The 19,606-nt window shown below is 40.8% G+C and overlaps 1 protein-coding gene across 7 annotated transcripts in view; it reads left to right on the top strand.

Moving 5' to 3' along the window:
- Window positions 1-19,606, top strand: part of cpeb3 (cytoplasmic polyadenylation element binding protein 3) — a 60,214-nt gene that overhangs the window by 17,201 nt on the left and 23,407 nt on the right. For 3 of the 7 annotated variants that reach the window (XM_047351387.1, XM_047351386.1, XM_047351385.1), the window contains 4 exons: window positions 7,202-7,258; window positions 12,918-12,944; window positions 14,135-14,302; window positions 15,598-15,687. In XM_047351387.1, the coding sequence (XP_047207343.1) occupies window positions 7,202-7,258; window positions 12,918-12,944; window positions 14,135-14,302; window positions 15,598-15,687 (342 nt within the window). The remainder of the gene's footprint in view (window positions 1-7,201; window positions 7,259-12,917; window positions 12,945-14,134; window positions 14,303-15,597; window positions 15,688-19,606) is intronic. The other 4 variants (XM_047351388.1, XM_047351390.1, XM_047351391.1 and 1 more) reach the window with 2 other exon arrangements.

Below are 19,606 nucleotides of genomic sequence, written 5' to 3'. Positions count from 1 at the left end.
AAGCAGTCATTTCTGCAAAAGGATTCCCGACCAAGTATTGAGTGCATAACTGTACATGGTTATTTGAAGGTTGACGTTTTTTGTATTAAAAACACTTTTCTTTTATTGGTCGGATGAAATATGCTAATTTTGTGAGATAGGAATTTTGGGTTTTCATGAGCTGTATGCCAAAATCATCCGTATTAAGACAATAAAAGACCTGAAATATTTCAGTTAGTGTGCAATGAATCTAAAATATATGAATGTTAAATTTTCATCATGACATTATGGAAAATAAGGAACTTTATCACAATATGCTAATTTTTTGAGAAGGACCTGTACATCCCTTATCACATTTGGATTTACAGTTGGAACAGAGTTACAGGCAGTTTTTTTTTTTAGATGTAAATAAACCTGTTTAACCCTAATGATTGAAGTAATTAGGTTAGAATAACTTTAGTAGCTTGATTATAGTGACAGGGTTACAACTCAATTGCAATTTTATTCTGCGTCAGTCTGACATGTTTCTTCATTTTAGCGGATAGGAAAAGGTTTATTGAGTTGACACATACTTCTGTTAGTAACAATTTCTTTATTTTTATATTTATCAATGGCCAAAGTGCAAAACCTCCCATCTTCAGGATTTTCCGATGGGCAGACTCCACCTTAGATGATGAAAACAAGCAAGGCTGCTCCTATTCAGGCTGTCTGCTGTCTGATCGCTGTGTTGATTTCAAATTAGAATCCAAATTAAGGTTGAGGTACAAAATTTTGCCAAGTTGTCTCTGCTTATCTGTAGTTCGTGGCATTATTGTTGCAGTTTGGCTAAACGTTTGGCAGAAGGTAAGCCAGGCGCATAGGAAGGAAGAAATGATTCCCGAACCTGGATGGAACTGGTTCTGGGTCGGATACAGCGGCTAACATTGAGCTTATGGAATGCTCCCAACCAGAAGCTTGTTGAAGATGTGTTGGCCATGTTTAAAAGCAGAGACCCTGTTGCAGTTGACTTGACCAATTCTGCCAGGAAGAGAGATCCAGCATCCAGTGAGAATTATACCAGAAGATTACTGATGGCAACAAAGGGCATGTGGTCGCTTGTCTAATTTGCTAAAGGAAATTTTGACAAATATTAGCGGACTCTATGTGTATATTTAGGCCTGTATGTATAATTTTGGCCCTGTGTGGATTAGAGAAAACCAATAATAAAGTTAAACCTGTGCTCCTAATTTTTCTTTTTTTTAAATAATCAAAGTTGTTTGTTGAAATAAATCCTTTAAAGCCCAAAGCTAATGTCTATAAGAAAATCTTTTTAGTTTTTCATGAACTGGCCTCAAACTTATCGATGGGTAGCTTGGTCTGTCTGGTGTTGCAGCGCAGAGATGCGGCTCACCAGCTGAAAACCACCAGTCAAAACTGATTAATGCAATAGACACAGTTTTGCATTCCTAACTGAATGGTTACCACCCTCCACCATCCCATCGCAGACATTTCTCGCATACTTCTCATTGTGCCTGGAATAGCTGCTGTTCCTTTAGTGTTCAATGAGTAAGTGTGTGAGAAAGAGAAGGTGTTTTTAAAAGATGATGCGAATAAGAATAAGTCGGTCTTCTGAAAAGAGCACGTCCAGACCCCCACCTTCATCCAAACCACCTTCTCTGTCAGGCCGCCTCGGTTCATCCATTATTTTCTAAACACTTATTTGGAAAACAGTCGAGTTCAGTGACTGTTTGTGTTGATTGTCAGAGGCGCATTGTGTTGCCTCTAATCTTTCAGGATCTTAAAAGCTCCCGGTTTGGACTGGGAAGGGCGGGTGGTGGGCTCAGGGATATGTGAACAAACAGGCCTTTTAACTCCAGCGGCACACACACACACACACACACCTATAGTAGAGTCATGTGGTCCTCAAAGTGGGTCAGTTGAGATCAGGTTTGTAGACCGGAGCCCCACCACCTCAGAGATCCTCCCATTGGGCTGGAAAAACACGTTCAGTTTCCAAGCAGTCATTGCCACTGGCAGCAGTAGCAACACAGACACGTGGAGGAGAAAGTCTCTGAGGCTGCCGCTGACACACACGTCTTCTGTGACATTCCATGCAACGCGCCCTCGCCCCACACACGCCCCTTTTCTCTGCAGCACACACCTTCTCTTTGTGTCTGTGCACTCTGGCAGGCGCTGTCAACCACCCACTTGAGACAGCTGTGTGTGTTAATGAGCGTGAGCAGGAATATCTGGTCTCATTCACTCGTATGTCATTTACATGTTGCTTTGACTCTTTTTTTTTTTTTTTTTTAAAGAGCAGCTGTCTGCGGACCTACATGTTAACCTGAGTTAGGATAAAGGTGAAAGTAAACATTTTTCTATTGAGGTACTCTTTGAAATCATTCATTAATAGAAGAATCTAGATTAAGTGTGCCACCCCTTGAACTCTTTTACGTTTTGTCACGTTACCACAACAAAAGCTAAAGTACTTTATCGAGATCTTTGGTAACAGACCAACACAAAAGAGTTCACTTTTGGAAAATGAAAGAAATTATTAAAGTTTTTCAATATCTTCTTTACAATAAAATCTGTGCACCGCCTAAATAAAATCCATCGCAGTGTCGACGCAGACCTCTGTTTATAATTTAGTCTTAGTATAAATCCAGATGTTCTGTGAAGGTTTGTTAGAGAACATTAGATGAAAGGTAGCATCATGAAGACCAAGGACCACAGGAGTGTAAAACAGGGTTAGATTATAAAACAACCTTCGAAGCTTTGAACCCCGTACAGTGTTCTGTTCCACCCATCATCTGAACATGGAAAGAGTATGGCACAACTGCAGACCTACCAAAACATGGCCGTCCACCTAAACTGACAGGCAGGATAAGGAGACCATTAATCAGAGAAGCAGCCAAAAGGCCCATTGTTCTCTGGAGGAGCTGCAGAGATCCACAGCTCAGGTGGGAGAATATGTGGACCGTACCACTAGTATTTAAGCACTCCAGGGTGGAAATGTTGTGGAGAGAAAGCCAAAACAGGCCCCAAAATGTGGTGGTTGCAGCATCACGCTGTGTGGATGGTTTTATTCAATGAGCGCAGGGAAGCTGGCCAGAACTGATGGGGAAGTGGATGGAGTTAAATTTAGAGCAATTCTGAATGAAAACCTGTTGAAGACTATAAAAGACACAAGGCTGAATGTTCAACTTCCAGCAGGACGACCCAAAACTTACAGCCAGAGCTACAATGGGATGGTTTAGAAAGCTTATTGATTAGTTAAAATTGCCTTTACTTAAATCTAATGAGAATTTTTGGCAATACTGCTTTTCAGACACTCTCCGTCTGATCAAAATGAGCTGGAGCTATTTTGAAGAGAATAGGCAAACAACTTTAGTCTCCAGATGTGCAGAAGACTTGCAGCTGTAATTGTTTCAAAAACACTTTATTAACTGTTTAATCAGAGGGTTGGCTATAAATACACACCACACTGTTCAGACATTATATTTGGAAATACTTAAAAATCTTTTGTCATTTTCCTACTTCCTAAACTTTGTGTTGGCCTATCACAAAAAAAACCAAGAAAATATATTGGAAGTTTGTGATTAGAATGTGAGAAAATGTTTATGTACTGCAATGAGTCTGATTGGATGGAAAGCTGTCTGTTTATCATAGTGAATTAAAACCCACAGCCAGCTGCTGATTCGTTCCTGTTTTATTGAGGTTTCTAGTGTTTTGGTGTTTTTGTGCTGAATGAGTGACATGCATAATGTCTCAGAGGAGGAGGGACTGAGTCATAACTGAAGGGAGTCGTTAAGGAAAAGCAAACAGTGACACTGCTTGGCTTCCTGTGCCTGTTGACGGGGCCACCGTTCAACGGAAAACATGAATTTCATGCTCAGCTGCGGTCGCATGGCTAATGATCTATTTCAGTAGCTCTTGCTAACAGCTGGATGTTCCACCTAAGTGTCACCCTGAAGTAAAGTTGTGCTGTGAAGGACTGCAGGAAGGTAAAAAGTAGGGCTCGCACTGCTCAGAAACAGGCTCTTCAGTGCAGATAATGGTCTACATTTGCAGGGGCCAATGTTCAACTGGCAGGTTGGATTTGACCCCTTAACCTTTTCAGCTGACATAATTAACATGATGTGAAACGATTTCATCTAACCTGGGATGTCTGTGCACTTTAAACAGGCTGTAATGACTTCACAGAGATAAGATGATGCATTTATTGGCAGTGTTAAAGCAACAGCTCCATCTTTTTGCCATGTTTTGCTGGGGTGGGTGGTTCATAGCTCCTGTGAGCATGACTAAGCCTACCCAGTTTAGGCTACAAAACAAGTCAATGCTTTTGACGCACCCATAACTGCAACTGGGCCTTAATGGTGCATTCCCTACACTGTTGAAGTTGGATTTCAGAACGCCGTCACACCCAACTTACCCATGATCCAGTAGAGGGATTTTGTTATGGTTTTGTGCAGTGACCAGGCTAACTATTATTAGTGACACATGCTAAAAACAATGCATTTATCTGCATTTTAGGCATTCAGACACAATAAACATGGCCACAAACAGATGTTAGACAGTTCTGTCTGCCCCACTTATTAACCTTCACTACTTTTACACATGTGGCAGTAAGGCCAGATTTGTGGACTACACAACTAATTTATCAGCTGTATTTATACTAAGATTAAACTATATCAATTAGCTGTCTTCTGAAAGCAGTTGGTGGTAATGGATGTTTTTAGGGTTATCAGAGTAACAGAGGAATAAACTTTGAAAACCAGATGTCACTAAAAATCACAATGAAATATGTTTGTTGTTGCGATATATTCAAGTGTTAAACAGTTCAGGGGGTATAAATACCTTTTTCACCTCACCAAATGTTGAAACTTCCTGATCACTGAGAGTTGACATGGTGGATGGTGTCCCATTTGCACAAAGTATCCCCAGCAGATCATGACTGTCCCTGGGGAACTCCCTGCTGTTTGCCCACCATAGCACCAGGGCTGTCACAGTACAGCCATCTAACACCTTGCAGATCCAGCCAGGTGCATGACAGGAAAGCTGCTGTTTGCTCAGTCAACAAGGACATGGATGGTGTCCCTTGAGCGGCCTTGCTGCTGCGCGACCACCATGGAGATGTTGAGAATAGCTCTGAGAGGAAATGTCACTGGAACAGCAGCAACTCAGCCAGACCCTGCCAATCAACTCTTCGGGGTAGGCAGATGGCACAAGCCCAGAGTTATTTAAAGGCTTCAGGAAGGCAACTGTCTCCCTGCGTCGCTCAAAATGATTAATGTAGACAGAAAGGCAAAGCCTATGTTGTTTGGACAATTACCCTTTAATGATCAAAGCATAGTATAAATCCCAGCCACATATCTTCTGTTTCAAATGTAGTGCCACTAGGTTAAAGTTTACAACCTGCTTTGAAGCTGAAACAGATTCTCTCCAAAAGGACTCTTCAGTCGGTTGTGGGGCTAACAAACAGACCACCCACACATTTACCAATATGTGATTCTGTACTGCTGCCCCTCGGGGCTGTTGAACTTGGATGACAGCCTGGCCTGACAGTCAGACGTAGGGCTGGTGAAATGGGAAGCAGTGGATGGTGGGAGAAGAACCCTCTGGAGAGTTAGATAACACCCCTCTGTCTCAGAACACACATCATGTGATGTTTTCATCAAGGGGTGATTACATCTTTATAAAGTTCAACTGATAGCAACAGAAAAAACGTGACATCTGTTGCAGTGTAAAACACATCAATGCATTCATGAGAACCATTGTGTGCAGGTAGAGGCTTGTTTGCTTCTGCTAGCCTGGATTATGAAAACATGTAAAATATACACCTGTGAGGGGGGAAATGCCTCCTTCCCCCTCAAAGTTGGCTCATCTGGTTTTCAGCCACTTCTAACTGCTAGTTTTATAATTATAATGGGCTTATCTCAATGTCACCACAATTCCTCTTCTGTGAGTCAATCCTGAACAGTTGTCATTGCACCTTGTTTGCACCACAGCAGATTAAAATACATCCATCTTGGAAATGGAGAATAATAAACAGATTATCTGCTTTTTTTTATCTTAGTGTGACCGTCTTAACCTTTAACCCCACTTTAAAGAGGTAGTTCAGGATGTTTGAACTAAGGTTCTGTTAAAAGGTTTTTCAGTCTGTAATCCCACAGTCTGAATACCTCGGAAGAACACTGAATACAGTCACTGATCCTCCGCATTGAAACCAATCAGTTGAGGTCCTTTGGGCATCTGATCAGGATGTATGCTGACCGCCTCAGCCTGGAGGTTTTCTGGGTTTTTCCTTCTGAGAGGAAACCCTACGGCAGACCCAAAACATGCTGTAGGAACTGGCATGGGAATGCCTTGGGATTCTCCGGAATGAGCTGAAGAGTGGAGAGGGAGAGGAATATCTGGGTTTCCTGTTACTCGGATGGATGGATGGATGGATGGATGGATGGATGGATGGATGGATGGATGGATGGATGGATGGATGGATGGATGGATGGATGGATGGATGGATGGATGGATGGATGGATGGATGGATGGATGGATGGATGGATGGATGGATATGCTGTACAGTTCTATAGAAACTGCATTCTGGGCTTTCATTACCTATAATCAACCAAATGAATAAAAATAAACACCTACAAGATAACACTCTCAGTGTAATTAATCTAATTTAATATTTGATTTTAACTTCTTAAGCCAAATAACTGAAAAAAATAAACTTTTCATTGATATTCTGTTTTACTAAGTCACCTGTATGTCGTCTCTAGTTAAAGTAACTCTAGCTGAGCAACCCGCTTGTTGGTTAACAAGTACAAAGCTTCATTATTTTCTCCTAAACCAGGATGCCTAATTCAACAGGTGAATTGTTGTTGCCATTTCCTTTCTTAATATGACGTCAGAGACAGATAATCAGGAAGTCTTCCGTTTAGAGATCCTACACCACCTGCTTTCCATGAAAGCACTGACTGATGTGCCCAGGTTTGACTGGCAAATTGTCCCCACAGCGGCCCTGTTGAGAACCTGTCCCTCTAGTTGCTTTGGTCTGTGTGAGCAAAGCAGATATAAGACACCAGGAGCATGTCAGGTTTTTTGGTTTCTGTTGACTGTGATTGGTTAATTCATTTCATGCTGATTCATTTCTGGACTTTCTCATTTTTCATAGGGAAATGGAGGATCAAATAAGGTGCATGTTCTGACACTTTCTTCTATCTGTGTTCTATTTCTTTACCAGGACGCATTGGACTCAACTTTCACCATCCTGGAGCAGACCACATATTGCCCCCAAATAGTAAGTCACATTTTCATGAAAAATCATATTTAGTTGATTAGTTTAGCTGCTACTTTTAGTCTTCTTCTGTGTTTAAAAACACTGAGTTATGAGAGAAATAGCAGGATCAACATGTGTCCATATGAGAAAGCTCTGGACATACCTGCCTTCCCTGGGGTTTGGATTTCCTGACACCATAAACCTAGGACAGACCTCTGAGCACTGTGGGAAACACACTTGAACTGGGAATAGCTCCTCCAAAAATGCCTCCGCATGTAAAACTAGATTCCTCCTCTATGACTCAACCACGGTGACAGCAGCAGAGTCAGGAAGGGACCCCAGCTTGATCCCGTCTGCAGCTACATGGATGAAACTGAATTTCCTGTCCAGGCCATGACCTTTTTCAGAGCCATTGTGACATGAAGCTTTACTGGTGTTCTAACCGCACAAGTGTGTTCTGGTAAATTAGAGTATCAATGACTTATTTTAGTAATTTAATAAACAAAACTCAGCTACTAATTCGATTTATGAGTGATATTTTTCATACTTGTCTATGTATTAATTGTGATTATTGTCTTGCAGCAAATAAAAACACAAAATACAGTTTCTCAGAAATTGTAAATTTGTCATAAAACCAATAAAAAGGATTTTAATAAAGAATTGTGGGCCTACTGAAAAGTATCTCCATGTACTAAATGTTTATGTATCTGCACTCAGTACTTGGTTGGGCCTCTTTTTGCTTGAATTACTGCATTAGTGCAGCGTGTCATGGAGGAGATCAGCTTGTGGTCCTGCCCAAGTTGCTTTAATTTTAATCTCAGCTCCTTCAGATTGTTGGCTCTGGGGTCTCTCATCTTCCTCTTGAAAACACTCCACAGATTCTCTGTAGGGTAGGGCCAGTTTACTGTCAGTCTGTCAGCAGAGGGAAGCATGAAGTGCCCCAAAATCTCTGGGTAGAGAAATTTAGACTTGTTAAAACACAGTGGACCAACACCAGCAGAAGACATGGCTCTCCAAATCATCACTGACTGTGGCAACTTCACACTGAACATCAAGCAGCTTTGACTGTGTGCCTTTCCACTCTTCCTCCAGACTTTGAGACCTTGATTTCCAGGTGAAATTCAAAATCTATTTTATTTCTGTATAGTCCTTTTTCTGGTTAGCCCAGGTAAGACGCTTCTGACTTCTCCTGTTCAGGCATGGCTTAACGCAAGGAATGTGAGAGTTGTAGCCCATGTCCTGCGTAAGTCTCTGTATGAAGGCTATTTAAGCTTTGAATCCTGCCGCAATTCTTGTCTTGGGAATTAAACCAAACTCTTGAACGGGTGTTGCTTCACAGTACCTCCATAGGCTGCAACTATCCCTGTTGCTTGTGCACATCCTCCTACCTCACATTTTCTTTCCACTAAACTTTCCATTATGAAGCTTAGAAATGACGAAGCGTCTCTGGCCTCCTTATGGACGGTTTTCCCATGATTGCACAGGCCATGGCATAACATTTTTGCATTAAAATATCTATGTACATTTTTAAGTTTCAACTGTAAAGATCTAAGGAACAGAATTTTAAGTTTCCATTAGCTGTCAGCCAAAATATTCAGATTTACAAGAATAAATGCTTGAAACATATCAATATTTGTTTAATGCATTTATATAATCTGGGTTTCACTTTTTTTATTAAATAACTGAAACAAATTAATGCTCAGTGATATTCTACTTGAGATGCAGCTATATTAGTACTGCTCTAGTTTCCTCTATGGGCTTGTCCAGTTGGTCCACTGGTTGAAATGATGTGTAAAGTCGGGGTTTTGGTTTTCTAGATGGAAAGGTTTGTGAGGTTTACTGTTGTGTAACGGTGCAGATTGTTCCTTGAGGTCTTGCCCTCAAGATCTTTCAGAACCATCAGGGAGGATCTTTACAGTGATTTCACACCAAAGCTTTGGAGCGACTTTTGTCGTTCCTGATACTAGTTTCTGGAGCGAATCGCGCTGTTGTCCATCCCGGACACTGAAACCGACCAGAGGACCGTACCCTGGCCCAGTTAAAACTGCCAGTCTCGGCACAATTTATCCGGACCCTGAAGCGGTTCACTTGATGTGTTACTGTTAGCATTTAGAGTTCCTTCTCCATTTTTTCCCATTGAGGCATCCTGCTGTGAGAATCTCTGAGGACATTACTTGCGTGCTTGTGAAGTGAAGAAGAAAGCATTGAGGGTTATAAGCTGATATCCTCCTCTCAGAGATTTTCTTGCGGCTGTTCATCTGACGGTATGGTAGGTGTGTCTTTGAGGCCTTTAAGATGAGCAGAGCAGAATAGACTTCAAACTCGGTGCACCCATGAGGGATCACCCAGATTTCCTCTCCCTCCCAACCAGCACACAGTTTGAAGTTTGTACATTTTCTTAACCCCTCTCCTTCGTGGGTTGTATTGTCTCTGTCACTGAAGCATCTAATTCTTTCCCAGCCCAGAGCTCTCTTCATTTCTCCCTGGTTGCTAGGTGACTTTGTTTTTGCTAAGGCCAGGCAGTAAAAGGGCGAAGCTGTAGAGAGACTTCCCAGGTTTCTTTTGGATTGGAGTCTGAGATCTTCTCTAATGAAAACTTAGCCAGGCAGAAGAGACAATACACTCACTTCAGACAAACCAGAAGCAACTCAGATAATGGTGCCCTGACAAAACCAAGGCCCATATTGGTTTTTGAGGAGACAAGTCTGCTTTTGTGGCCAATGAGTTAAGGGGTACAGAAAGATCTGCTCAGGGCTGAGTAGCCCCCGTGCTGTTTGTTGGCATTTGCACTGCAGTTAACTGCATTTTGCCTCCTTTGTGCTTTCATTTTCAAACAGCGGGATTTCAGGTTTTATCTTTTAACCTTTCAGAGAAAAATGCTTAAACAAACTGTTTACAGGATATTTACGTGCCAACCGGAGCTCTGTTAAGTTTGCAACTTCATTTTCAATTCAGCAGAAAAATCTAAAGGTTTCTTCAAAATCATTTAAATGCTTAAATTTGATTTCACTTAATTCAGTTCAGTCTATTCCATATTGAATTAATAGAATTAATCAAGTCCAAATTCATTTCAAAACAATCCAGCTCCTTCCAATACAACATAATCATGTAATCATATTCAGAATCATTTACACACACTCCAAATCAGTCCAATTATAATACTTTACAGTCAAATTCAGTTGTCATAAATATTTGGTTAAATGTTATCGGTCATGGGAAGCCTAATTAATTGCATCTGGTTGTTGACCTTACGACCTTTCCTCCTCCTGAGCAAGCATGTAGCAACAGTGGAGAGGAAGAACTCCTCTTTAACAGGAAAACAACTCCTACAGAACCAGGTTGACTATGAGCAGCCACCCACCATCACCAGCTGGTGGTTGAGGGACAGGATGGAGACACAGAAAAACAGAGGCCACTGGGTTAGGAGTACTTTCTATATGAAAGAGAACTGGAGTTACTGCTGCCATTAAATTTGTGTCCTGTCTGTCAATGGCTTTCAAGATGGCAGCACAGCTGCACAGGGGAAGCGCCTGGCTAGGAGTACTTATAGAAAAGATATAAAAACAAAGCAGTTGTACAAATGAATGGGAGACGTCAGTGGCTCCATCCAGGAGGGAAAAACACTTGAACACAAAAGTACTGCGCATGGAGTACTTTCTCTAAGAAAAATCTGAGCAGAAAGGTAATGCCAACAATAGTCGAGCCAAGGTTACCTTGATACCTGTGGGTAGATTTGTACAAACATCTTAACACACCCAGAACCATTCAAATAAATGAAACTGTGCTCAAAGTGTTCCAGGCAAAATAAATCAAATCAAAGCAGGACAAAGAAGGGCAGAGCAAGACTAAAAATAAGATAAATAAGCAAGAAATATCATCTTTATAAAACCAATGGGTAAAAACATAAAACTGAAAGAATTTAGAATGAATAAAATCCATTGACATCCATAGAGAGTGACAGTATAATTTCACCTTGTTCAGTTCAGTAACAGCAGTCGGAACAAAGTTGTTTTTAATTTGTCTGGTCCTATGTTTTGGCACTAAGGATCTTCTTCCAGAGGAAAGAAGCTGAAACTCTCTATGCAGGCCATGAAAGTCATCATTTAAAACAGAAGAGGCTATTCGCTGTACCTGCCTGTTTTACAGGGATGTGACAGATTGTTGGGGCTCTACAATCAGTCGAGACAGAGTTTTGTAACCAAACGAAAAGGCGCTGATGTGACTTTTTGCACACAGCCTCACAGTTGGCTTCAAAATTCAAAATTTTGTCATCTAAAAGGGTCCCAAGGTATTTGTAAGATTGCACACTCTCAGTGGACTGATCTTTAATTAAAGTGACTTCGTCCTTGTGACGTTTTTACCTAAAATCAATAATCACATCTTTAGTCTTATCAGTATAAGGTGAAGATAAGATTCATCACAGCATTTTACAAAGTCAATGATCACTGGGCCATGGCCGTTTTTATTTTCTTGGAGCAGACTAACAATGTCAGAATCATCAGTATCTCCATCCATGGCACAGACAAAGCTGCAAAGAGAAGCACTGAGCCAGGAGTACTCTCTGAAAGAAATAAAAACAGAGAGATCACAAAGTTAATGGCAGCAATTACTCCATCAATGGCGTAGCTAAACACTAAAGGACTAAGAAAATCTTCTGTTAGGTCGGGGTAACACAAAGATAGTACATATTATACTGGGAACAATAGCACTTTCAGTGGATCTGTCCAGAATAGAGAAAAAGATGAAGTGAGAAATACCAGGCCAAGTGTACCTTCTAGAGAAAGGAAGATATGGAGAGAAAGAAGAAAATATTTAGCTTTTCTGGAATTTTTAGGAACAATGTTATTAATTTATAAATTCATAAAAGCTTATTGTGAAGAAAATTTCACTGATTTCTCATTTTAGTTTGAAATGTGGATTTTTTTTGTCAGTGTGAGCTACAATTATTTGGCTAAACACCACTTTGAAGTAACACTTGATAGTTTGTCTTATCTATTTTGTTCAGATTGCCAAGTCAAAGCAATGAAATGAGCTCACACATTCACCATGCCAGGTGAATGACTCTGTGACTGCTACAGGTCATGAGGGGTCACGCAGGGTCGTGTCCCCCAAGAACTCTCTGGACGTTCCTTACACAGAGCCAGCCATGTCCATACAACCTCAGTGTCCTTTGGGAAGTTTCCACTCTCACCTAGCCTGCCCTATCTGACCCTTAACTAACTTAATATTCCACCAGGGCCATGATAATGACTAACCTGCTGTACTTCCAGCCCAGCAAGCATGCTTCTTTATGGCCTCATTTGAGAATATTCACATAAGATTAGCAGGAAGTTGAGCCATTGTAGGTTCATTAAACTGAGATTACAATCACCGGCTATGTGGCCATGCATTCTGCTGCTATGTCACCTTTCTCCCTCCCCACTGAGCAGCATCTGTATGCCTCTGTTGCCAAGGCAGGTGCAGCAGGTTTACCGTGAGCTAGTGCCAGGCTGTAATAATCTTTCTCATCCCATTTCCAAAGGTTAGGCGTGGCCATCTGTGGTGTCTTTGTTACCTTAGAGATGTTCCTAGTTTGGTTTATTTCAACAAAACCCATGTCTCTGTATCTTTTTCCCTTCTTTGTTCCCGACCCATCCCTCTGTCTCCCGTGTTCTTCTCCCCCCTCCTTGGCGCTGACAAGCAGCCCGAAGCTATGGCCGCAGACGAGGTAATGTGTGGCTTTTTCTCTGGGGTTCTGCTTCCTGCGCCGGCCATGTTTTTGCAAAGAGGCTGATTGGGAGGGAGTTCTTATTGTGGTGTCACTTCATGTTAATTTTAACACTTTGTTTTCCATCTTGTGCCTTTTAATCAGGAAGGGAGCAAAGGGTCATCAGATGTGCTTGAATTAATCTTGTTTTGGGTGTTGAGAGGGTCAGATCTGACTCCAAAATAAGAAAATATGTTAAGGAGAAAGATGGGGGCTTCCAATATGGCTCATCAGTGACTTGAGTCCATATATAAGAGGGGAAAGCTGACGTGTGACTCTCCATTGTCACGCTGCAGGGATAAAGTATTCAAGCTGAGCAGCAAATAACGTTTGGCTTCAGTTGCTCGTCACAAAAGGTTCTTATGTGGAGAAAATACAGTGGATATAAAAAGTGTACATGCCTTTTACCAATTATATTAAACGTGATTAATTAGCTTTCCTAAAGGGATTTTTTCATTTGGATCCTTTAGCTAAGGCCATAGTTTGCAGAGAGGCTACAAGGTGACACGATTTCATTGTACAAAGGTATCCGTCAGGAGAAGAAAATGTATCACTGTCTAGTGGTTTTACATCACAAAAGCCTGGCCTTTTAACAGGAGTTTGTGCTCTTTTTAGATCCACTGTACATATTAAAATAACCTTTTTATTAAATAAATTACTGAAATGACTCTAAATACCCAAGATAACTTGTTGTTGTTCTAAGCTGGGAACAGTCCTGATACACTCATCATTTCCTTCAAATCTGTAATTTAGTGGTGTTAAAATGATGAAGAGCAGGCTTTAAGAACAACTACTAACACCATAAAACCACGATGATTACAATGAAAATACAAAAACAGTTAAAACCACATGATCACAGCTGTATGCCTTTTTTAATTATCTTATAAGTCCCTGGATTTTAGTGTATGTATTTTTCACTTTTTAAATTTATCCATAGCGTCTTTTTCCACATCTTTCCAATACTGTTTGGTTATTATCAATTAGTATTGTAGAAAAAAATGCCACACGATGATTTGAGAATTAGTAACAAAGTTCTAGTTTATGAGCTTGAGACATAAATCTGCTCACCATCTCCTCCCCTCCCTTTTTACTTCACGCTCTCTTACCTCTCCCTGCTCCCCTCTATCTTTCTGCTGTTTCTCCCCATCCAGGTCGTTCCTGTCTTTTTCCCTTTGAAGATGGCTTCCTCGACGACGGCCACGGTGACCCCTCCCTGACTCCGGGTCTGAACTCACCGACCCGCTGTCAGAATGGGGAGAGGATGGAGCGCTACTCAAGGAAAGTGTTTGTTGGAGGCCTTCCCCCCGACATAGATGAAGGTAAAGGAAAGGTTGTTTTCTTTTCCCTCTTCATGTAAACTGAGTCAGAAAGTTTACCCTGATACAGGTTGTGCCCAGTTTTCACAGTTAGAAGCCACTGTGGTTTGGGCTTTTTGCCTACAGCCATACTGACATTTTTCCACTAAGCTTACGGGCAGATTGACACAACAACCTAAAATACTGATTCTGGCGCAGCTTGAATCTTCTGCTTAAGAGCAACTAATCAAATGGGTTTATTCAGTTTATTAAAATGTGATCTTCCTGTCAAATAATTATCTTCTAAACTCTTTTTATTATTGCTTGTTAAAAAAAAATCAAAACTTCAGATTCTAATAAAAAAAACTAAAAATTATTTTGAACTTTTCTTTTTTTTTTTTGTAGCTTGTTTAATTAGGCCATTGGTCAAAAGTACTATTTCCATAAAGTATCCGATTATTGGCTTTTTAGTGTTTTGGACAAAAGATTATAGAGACAACATGTTATTATCTGTTAGTACTGCATGTTTGGTTGAAGGATGCGTTTTATCTATGTATTCAGTGGTAAACATTTCCAAGTTCTAAGTTGGAAATATAAACAGAAAGGTTCTGTGCAGTCAGAACTGGGAAATATGGAGGTCATTTCACCAACCACAAAGTAAAGAATGTAGTTACAGAGCTTTAAAATACAAAATGTAGAGAAATGCATAGCAGCTTTTTGTGTTAAGACTAATCACTGGGTGACTTTAACTAATACATGACAGATTACCCCTGATCAAACTAAAATAACTGTGTGATCTCCTGCTGGTGGGCATGACTTATTTGGAGCCACAAAAACACTTTCTTACAGTTACTGTTATAGAAAATTTATTTGCAGTCATCAATTGAGCTGATATGAAGCATCTGTTGGATGTGTATGAAATACTCCCATAAAAGAAGGCTGGGTATGAAAAACTGAAAAACCTTAAAATGTTGAAGGGTCAAAATGACCAGCATGCTCCATCCTGAGCTCAAGTTGTTTTTCAAATGAATGCTGTTTACTTTCACGTGTCTGTGCATTTAAGCAGTGACATGCACTACTGAGTAAATGCACAGTACATGCTCTCAGCAATACAAAATGGAGTTCCCTCAGCCATTTCCCAGCCTGTATTCCTGTTTAATGCAGTGCCTACTTAACTGCAGAAACTGGGCAAAAACAGCCCCTCTCAGCGTAGAGCTTAGCTCTACATCCAGTCCTTTTTTTCAGTATCACATGAGCAAACAGGAGTGGGTCAAATTTCATCACATTTTGCATTTTCCTTTCTTCGTTTATCTCCGCAGATGAAATCACCAACAGTTTCCGCCGCTACGGGCACCTGGTGGTGGATTGGCCCCACAAAGCTGAAAGCAAATCCTACTTCCCACCTAAAGGTAACAGCGGGTTGCCGGGGCGTAGTCTGTCTTTGTTCGTCATAGAAGTGTGTAATAATAAATATCGCTCTAGGTGTATCATTTGCAAAGACTCATATTGCTCAGTTGTACTTAGCTCAAGCTGGGCAAACTTGCAGGTATCTGTTTCTTAGAGGAGCCTCCCTGTTGTCATCCCATGGAGGGATATACACAGGATGTAACTGTCCAGCAGGAGTTTGGATTCAGGAACTGCTTCCTTGAATGAGCATCTGAGAAGTTTGGAAGGTTGTCTCTTTCTGGTGAAGTTGTCTGTTTTTGGCAGGCTGCTCAGCACGCTCCATCTTCCTCCAAACCTCTGCATCGCTCCTTTGTGCTTGGGAGTTGGAGTTTGTTTCATATTAGGAAGCGATTAAAGACTTTCTGGAAATAACTGGCATTCCATAGGCAGATGGTAACATGCTGCATCTGGAGGACTTGTGAACATCTCAGCCAGTTTTTTCCTGTCTAATTTTTCCTCTCCCTGCTATTTTTACCTCTTTCTTTCTTCTCAGAGGGATTATATTGAATCGGCTCGGCTCTACTAATATCCGGGGGTTGGGGGGGGGGGGGGGGGGGGGGGGGGTGCAGCATCCTTTTAGGGCAATGAATGAGCTTATGGCAGCTGGAAGACACCGCCTTGTATGTAAGGGGAGGAGACGAATGGGACCAGCGATCTGTGCAGTGTTCCTCTCCTGCTCTCATTTTCGAACTCCTCTTCCTAACTCTAAGGGGAACTTCTGAAACATCTTGTTTAATATCTTACTCACTTTATTCTCAGGCCTGTAATCTTGGAAGGGTGCACAGTGACAGAAGTCTTACAGCTAATAGCTTTAGGATTGAAAGCAAACTGTCCAACTGCTGTGGGGACTGTGAAATACATTGCTGTGGAAAAAGTCTTTGACTCCTTACAGATTCCATCTGTTTTTGCTGTTTTGAGACACCTAAATTTTTCAGATCATTAAACAAATTTCCATATCAGACAAAGATAAGCAGGGTAAGTACAAAATGCAGTTTTCAAATATATATTTTATTAGTGAAGGGACAAGGCTATCCAAATCAATCTCTCCCAATTTTCCACCAAGCATTTGCTCTAACTGGCACTGAGTCTTTTTCTTCGCTGTAGAGGAATTTTGGCCCACTGACACACAGAATTGTTTTAATTATGACCCATTGGAGTATTTTGAGCGTGAACAGCATGTTTAAGGTCAACTGTATCTCATTGAACTTAAGTCTGACTTTGACTAGGCCACTCCAAAACCTTTGGTGTTTCTGTTTTCTTTGAGTGCGCTTCTTTTAGTGCTGTATACCAGAAAATCCTCCAGGATTTACTGGTATAGAGCAGAATTCATGGGTCCTCTAATTACAGCAAGTCGTCTAGGTTCTGAGGAAGCAACAGAGGCCCATATCATCATACCCTCTGCATCATTTTTGACTGACAGTATAATGTTCTTTTCCTGAACTGCTGTGTTTGTTTTGCACTAGATTCACCAAAACACCTACCTTACAAAACATAGAAATTTTGTCTTACCTGTCCAAAGATATTTCACTAAGATGTTTTGGGAAGTGTGAGATGGGACTTTGTGTTTGTTTTGGTAAGCAGTGGTTTTCACCTCTCTCATTTGTGCCTTTTTTTGCCCAGTCAGTCTCTTTGTTGTTGAATCATGAATGCCAACTGAGCCATCTGAGGCCTGCAGCACTTTTGATTTTGTTCTTTTTTTGTGATCTTCTGGGTGAGTTACTGATTTCCTTGATTCTTCTTGTTTGATTCTTGTTACGCAGTCGTCCCATGACTCAACACCACTGTCTAGCCAATCAGTGGTCAGCTGTCTTGCATTTTCAATTAGATTTGGCTTGTTTGGAACCACGGCCGAGTAAATACTAAAAAAGGAGCTGGTATCACGTTCCAGTACCTAATGGAAAACAGTTGAGTTGATCCAAGTAGGCACTATTGGAAAAGGGGCTTATAGATGTTAGTGACTTTGTATGTCATCTATTGAGTTTAGATCAGGACATGATGTGTTGCTTTTTAACATCTATTTGTCTACATCATGTAGTTGGAGAAATGCCGTTTTAATTCATTCCTGATTTGAAGGTCTGGCATGAATCAGGGCTGGTGTGGTTAGTGACATTGAACCAAAATGTGATTAATCACAGTTAATTCATGATGTAATATGGGGATGATTACTTTTTCACATAGGGACAGGATTGTTTGTTTTTTTCCTTTATTAAAGAAATCATCACTTTGAAAGCTGTTTTCAAAATTAGTTTGAGCTGAAACATTTAAGTTTGACAAAAATGAGAAAACAGGGTAAATCTAAGGGGAGGTAAATACCTTTTCACAGCTCTACAAAACGCGGGATCTGTGTCCAGAGGTCCTTAGTTTCACCCCCTTTTGAGCATCCATCCAGGCTTGACCAAATGGATGATAACTGTCACTTTCCACCCTGCTTCTCTGTAAACTGCCAGCAGCATGTGCCTGTGTTGTTATGAAAGTGTTTTTTGTTCAGAGATGACTCATACTGTGGCTCAGTCTGGCTTCGGGGGCCAGGGTTGGACTGTTCTGGTGCCTGGGATGAAGGTCGGACAGAAAGAGGAAGTTGATGCCAAGACAGGATTGTTTCCCCTTTTCTATCTGTTGTGTCTTCACTCAACTTTTCCTTTTGCTAATATTGTCACACGTTATAATGGATCAAGAGAAAGCTCTGTTTTGCTAAAATATATAATACAGTGTTTCTCTGATGTGTATCTACTTGATCTAGAACTCATTATAAAAAATTGTTGTTTTGGAGATTGAACTGAGCCGTCAACAGCAGATGAATGTTATGAAGGTCCCCAGTAAATTTCGGGTCATCTCTGGGGTCATTTTGTTTAGATGCAGTGATTTCTGTTCTTATTTCTTAGAGTTGGATAACGTTTAAATGCAATGCTGTGTTCAGAAACCTAAAATTTATGCTGAGTTTTGTTAAATCAAGAAAAGGAAAGTTTTGTTTAAACGAGTTAATTGCCACAGATCATGCAAAATGACTCCAAGCCCATACTGTTGGCCCAGCCTCCCATGCTCAAACATCCATCACCTCTGTTTACAGACTTAACAAGCTGCCTCTAGAATTAAAAAAGCAATGTTAGAGCCACTGTATGCTAGAGGCAATGGTAAATTTAGCTGCTGGTGAATGTGGAGCAGTAGGCAGCGTTCTAAAAAAATAAAAAGGAGTAGGTGGAGAGCCAGATAAAAGTTTAAATAAGCGTAAACATCAGATTTCAGTTAATTTGCAGGTCAAGGCCATGCCTTAAAACCAGTGCTAATAATGTGCTGCGTTTAATTCAGTTTATTGATTTGGCAGCAACTCGCCACCAATGTCAATCCAAGGCACTTTACAACACATATGGTTTAGATTCATATTACATTATATACAGTAGAAAGTACATTAGTCCAGTTCATTCAAATCTCAGGCCAGTCATATAGTCAGGTTCTGATCCAATACAGTCAAATTAAATGAATCATTTTACTTAGGTTTACACAGAAAAACACAGACGTACTAGGCTAGGAGTACTTTCTATGTGAAAGAAAAACTGAGAATACAACAAAATAAAAGCAGCAACAACTCTGTCAAAGTTACACAGCAACATTGAAAAGAAAATGAAGGAAACAAAGATAACATGACAGAGGTAAGCCATGCTAGCAGCACCTTTTCAAAACCAAGCAGGCATAATGAGGCTCAGCAGCTACTTCCTAGACACACACAAAGTTAATTGCAGTAACTTGGTCTCAGTGGCTCCGTTAAGTATGGAAACATAGCTGAACACAGAAGCACCTAGTGAGGAATATTTTCTACCGAAACAAAAACAGCGAGAGAACAGAAATTTAATTGCAGGATTACCACTGGACAGTTGGTCCAGACAA

Source organism: Girardinichthys multiradiatus, chromosome 22, assembly GCF_021462225.1.
Source record: "Girardinichthys multiradiatus isolate DD_20200921_A chromosome 22, DD_fGirMul_XY1, whole genome shotgun sequence".
Lineage (NCBI taxonomy): Eukaryota > Metazoa > Chordata > Actinopteri > Cyprinodontiformes > Goodeidae > Girardinichthys > Girardinichthys multiradiatus.
The sequence above is the reverse complement of the archived record's forward strand: the minus strand, read 5'-3'. Positions and strand labels throughout refer to the sequence as shown.